The sequence below is a fragment of the Hyalella azteca genome, unplaced genomic scaffold, assembly GCF_000764305.2.
Source record: "Hyalella azteca isolate HAZT.00-mixed unplaced genomic scaffold, Hazt_2.0.2 contig6695, whole genome shotgun sequence".
NCBI classification, from domain to species: Eukaryota; Metazoa; Arthropoda; class Malacostraca; order Amphipoda; family Hyalellidae; genus Hyalella; species Hyalella azteca.
The window spans coordinates 204,953-209,353 of NW_025936849.1; the positions used below are offsets into that span (position 1 = coordinate 204,953).

At 45.9% G+C, this 4,401-nt stretch overlaps 1 protein-coding gene across 1 annotated transcript in view; it reads right to left on the minus strand.

The window, feature by feature from the left end:
* Positions 1-3,871, minus strand: part of LOC108678864 (nudix hydrolase 20, chloroplastic) — a gene marked incomplete in the record, with an annotated part of 8,182 nt that extends 4,311 nt beyond the window's left edge. The window contains 2 exon segments of the mRNA XM_018167359.2: positions 836-984; positions 3,354-3,871. Of these exon segments, the coding sequence (XP_018022848.1) occupies positions 836-984; positions 3,354-3,666 (462 nt within the window).
* Between the last annotated feature and the right edge of the window lie 530 nt (positions 3,872-4,401).

Consider the following 4,401-nt stretch of genomic DNA (forward strand, 5'->3'; position numbering starts at 1 on the left):
GGGTAACATTGACCGGCTTGGAAATTAAGTTAAAATTACCATATATAAGACTCTGTAGAGTCTGAAACATAAAGAAAAAACATTAATAGGTGTATCAAACATAAAATATGTTAGATAGGTACCTATGGTAATTTTAACTTAATTTCCAACCCGGTCAATGTTACCCCGTCATGGCTGCCATTAGGTGGTCAAAGTTCCCCCATTGGGGGCGGTGCCCCCCATTTGCAAACTATGACACTTTCCTAAAATTCGTCATTTGCATACGGTATGTAACTAGAAGAGTTCTACTACAATGCATCAAAACCTGGAGTTATTTTACCGAAAAAGTAAAAAATTGGAGGGGGTACTCCTACAGACTTAAAATAATAGCTCTTTTTCGTGGGTCACATTTTTAATTTTTTAACCTATTAGTTACGTATGCAAACTTTTTAAATCTTTCTATTGTGTTACGTAGCCTCAGTATTAGGCCTTTAATGACCATTGACAAAATTTTTTTAGGTCAAATAGTTTTTGAGTTTTGGGGGTTTTATTAAAAAAACGAAAAGTGGTCAAAGTTATCCCAGGAGTCAAAGTAACCCCATTTTACGGTACCAAATGACATCTCGCAACACGTCACCCTTGGCCATTAATGTCAGCCTTGGCTATCCATACCACTCTTGGCTATCCATATCTCCCTTGGCTATCCATATCACCTTTAGCTATCCATATCGCCCTTGCCTATCCATATTGCAATTGGCTATCCACATCACAATTGGCTATCCACATCACAATTGGCTATCCATATCACCCTCGCCAATCTATGCCACCCTTGGCCTTCCATGCCCTCCCAACAGACCTTAGGGCTGAGGGCGACGGCGTAGGGGGAGCAGATGAAGACGTCAGGGTAGCGCTGCAGCAGCTCGACCACATCGTGCCGCAGCACACCAACCTGCAGGCGCCCCACCAGCAGCGGCAGGCAGCTCCCGCCGTGACGCGACTGCAGCCCTGCGTCGAGGGGGAGTTATGGCCATGTGCACTGTGCAGTTAGTCACTGCTAGGTAATGTCAGGTAGATCGCGCAGTGATTTACTGTCAAATTGCAGGTGTGCCGAGCAGCGAGCCTGGATTAGCGAGGAGGGTACGCAGCGCGTGCACTGCAGTGACTCGAGGTAAGTAGTGCAGTGGGTACACCATGCCGTGCAGTGACTCGACGTAATTAGTGCGCAGTGGGTAGGCTCAGCAAAACGGGATGTATCCATCATGCCGACACCACGAACCCAGCCCGTGATACTCCGTGACCCTTAGGCAGACGGAGCGTGCGTTCGTACGTGTCCCTGGCACTTGCCTCACGTAGACACACGCCACCCCTTCCTGCCCGCCACTCATACTTCCTTCTGCCCGCTACACATCCTCCCTTCTGCGCGCCACGCCACACCTCTTCATGCCGGCTACACGCCACATTTCTCATGCCCGGCACGCGCCACACCTCTACTGCCCGCCACATCTCTACCCTTCTCTTTTACCCCATCCCCAGCCCGTAAACGTCAGCGCCTCACCGCCCTCCCCCTTGGCCTGCCACACACCAGCGCCCTCCTGCCTGAGCGCTGACAACGCTGTGACCTAAGGTCAACGTGAGACTGGTCATGATGTGATTCAAGCTATATTCTATCAGGGCGGTTGCCTTTACTCAGAAATTGCGTAGAAATCATAACTATTATACATATTGCTAATCACCATTTATCTCCAACTTATACCTACCCCTTGCTTACCTTCGAAGTAAGCTAGCTAATACTACCGGCTTAAAGCTTTAAAGGCACTCATTCACTGGGAGAGCTCATGAGAATTATGCGTGATCTCGTGACATGGCAAGATTTTGTTTATGCTCTACAGAAGTAAAACGAGAGCAGGGACTGGAGTGTCCATGGTAGAGAAGAGGCTGAAGAGAGCGCGCGGTTCTGGTTTCATCCGGACACGAGACGTTCGAAGCCGCAGTGTAGCGCTCTTTCCAGTCCTTACCAGATGGAACTGCCTCCACCGCCGTAACTGCAGTGGCTGATAGAGCTCGTCTTGGTCCCAACTGCAGTAATACCTGCAGTTTCCAATAACACACTAAGCTACATCGCAGGAAATCTACTCGCCACCCGTTGCACGCAGCTGCATGAAGAGCATTGCGGCAACTTTATTGCAACTCAATGAACAGCGCTCCAAGCGACCGCCCAAACAACAATTCTGTCCAATCCCGGCAGCTGATTGGCTGAGTCACGTTGCTCACTCGCAGGCAGCATGCGTTAACACAGCCCGTAATAGCGAGCATTCATTTGGAGATACAACATTGTGTGAATGGTGGTATAAATGGGGCTCTAACGCAGTCACATGCACCGCAGTAATGGTATTCTAACGCAGTCACATACACGGCTGTGATGCTGTTCTAACGCAGTCAGATACACCGCAGCGATGGTGTTTTAACGCAGTCAGATACACCACAGTAATGGTGTCCTAACGTAGTCAGATACACCGCAGCGATGGTGTTCTAACGCAGTCAGATACACCGCAGAGATGGTGTTCTAACGCAGTCAAATACACCGCAGCGATGGTGTTCTAAAGCAGTCAGATACACCGCAGCGATGGTGTTCTAACGCAGTCAGATACACCGAAGCGATGGTGTTCTAAAGCAGTCAGACTCAGATACACTGCAGAAAGCAGAATTGGTGTTCTGACAAAGTCAGGCACGGCGCAGCAATGGTTTTGTGAAGAAGACATCGGATTCGTATTACCTACTATTACCTAAAGCGTTCAGTTAGCCATTAATCAAAAAGAAAATGGGCACGATGCTGCATTCATGAAGTTCTACATAACGGCGGACGATATTGCATATTTTAAACGTCAGAGTTGACCGTTGCGCGAGCACAAGCTGGGCGGAAACGACTTCAGAAGTCACCTGGACGCACCGACAGTAAACAGTCCCGTTTCTGAGCTCGGATGTTCTTGCCAGAAAGGATAAGATAAAATTTTGCTGCCGTCAATTTGTTCACTGAGAAGCTCAAAGGTTTTCTTAAATATCTCAAGCCGATACAGTAGGAATTTCAAGAGGGATGACTTATGGACAAGTTCACTTAGCCTAATCACTTATCATGCTGGAGTTGATATAATTGAACTATGCTTTCCTTAAATAACTTAGGTGATAATTATTAACTGAATATATAGTCAGGAGGTCGAATTGATGTTAAAATACGAACAAGCATTTTTTAGATTCTAACGGAGCAAGTTGCAGTTTAGTAGAACCAAAGTGTCTCCCATTTTATCAATTTCAAGGCCACCGTGAAGTATCTGCGGCCACTCTGTATTTCTCAGCGAGGAAAATGACAACATTCTCACCTTGCATGAGGAACGAGTTGGCCCGCCACATGAGCTTTAGCAAAGGCGAGGCCTTGCAGTCGTGCGGCCATCCGTTCTTGGCATCCGTCAAAACATCGCTGTTGTTGCTGGTGCTCATCATAGGACTGAACATGCTTCCTCTTATCAAAGCCTCATCTGACAGATGGAACAGCTCCGACGGGCTGATTACCGATCCCGTGTTAGTAACCACCATCTTGACCAGTGAACTATTTCGCAAACTATGAAAAGAGGATAAATATTTTTTGCGAATATTTATTACCGAGACGCTTTTCTTGCTACATGATAAGAGCATAATACGACCATAAATATGCCAATTACAGAGTTTTCATTCAACACCTGAACCAAAATTTTAGGTTTTTGAATGGCAAACGTGTCTTTAACGCGTTCTTATAATAAGACTTATATTGACGCGGAGAGGGGACCGATCCAGTTCCCGAACCATCACAGCTAGCGACACACACTCCACCACGACTACGGAGCAACTGCAAACTGCGCAGTAAAGTCTGTGTTTTGTGACTTTGCGCAAGGGGCATCGAGCTGCTTTTAGGGTAAATTTATCCGCACGCTTTACCCGAAAACATTAAAGCGGGGTATTAATCTGATTTTTCGAATAGGAATGTCTCGTGAACAGCATTTTTATAAGTAAAACCTGAAACTTGACTCGGAAATGAAAGTGAAAACTGTGGTCTAATTAGTCGAAGATCAGTTAGATATGTACATATGTAGCAAATTATAATCACTGATACAGAGATAAATTTTCCTCAATTCTTAAAATGAAATCTGAGTTAAAAATTACACACCTATGAATATACGTTAAATCACGCCTTGCTTTGCATCTCTTCCCCTAGCCCATATCTTGTTTACATCGCGAAACAGACGTCTCGGACAAATTTACGGCCGGACTTCCGGCAGGTCTTGAGGCCGCCTACATACGAAATGGCACTGTACGAATTAAAAAATAATCATCCCAACAGTACACTAGGAATTTGTTTTATTTTTACGTCATTTTGAAGTATGTAGATCATTA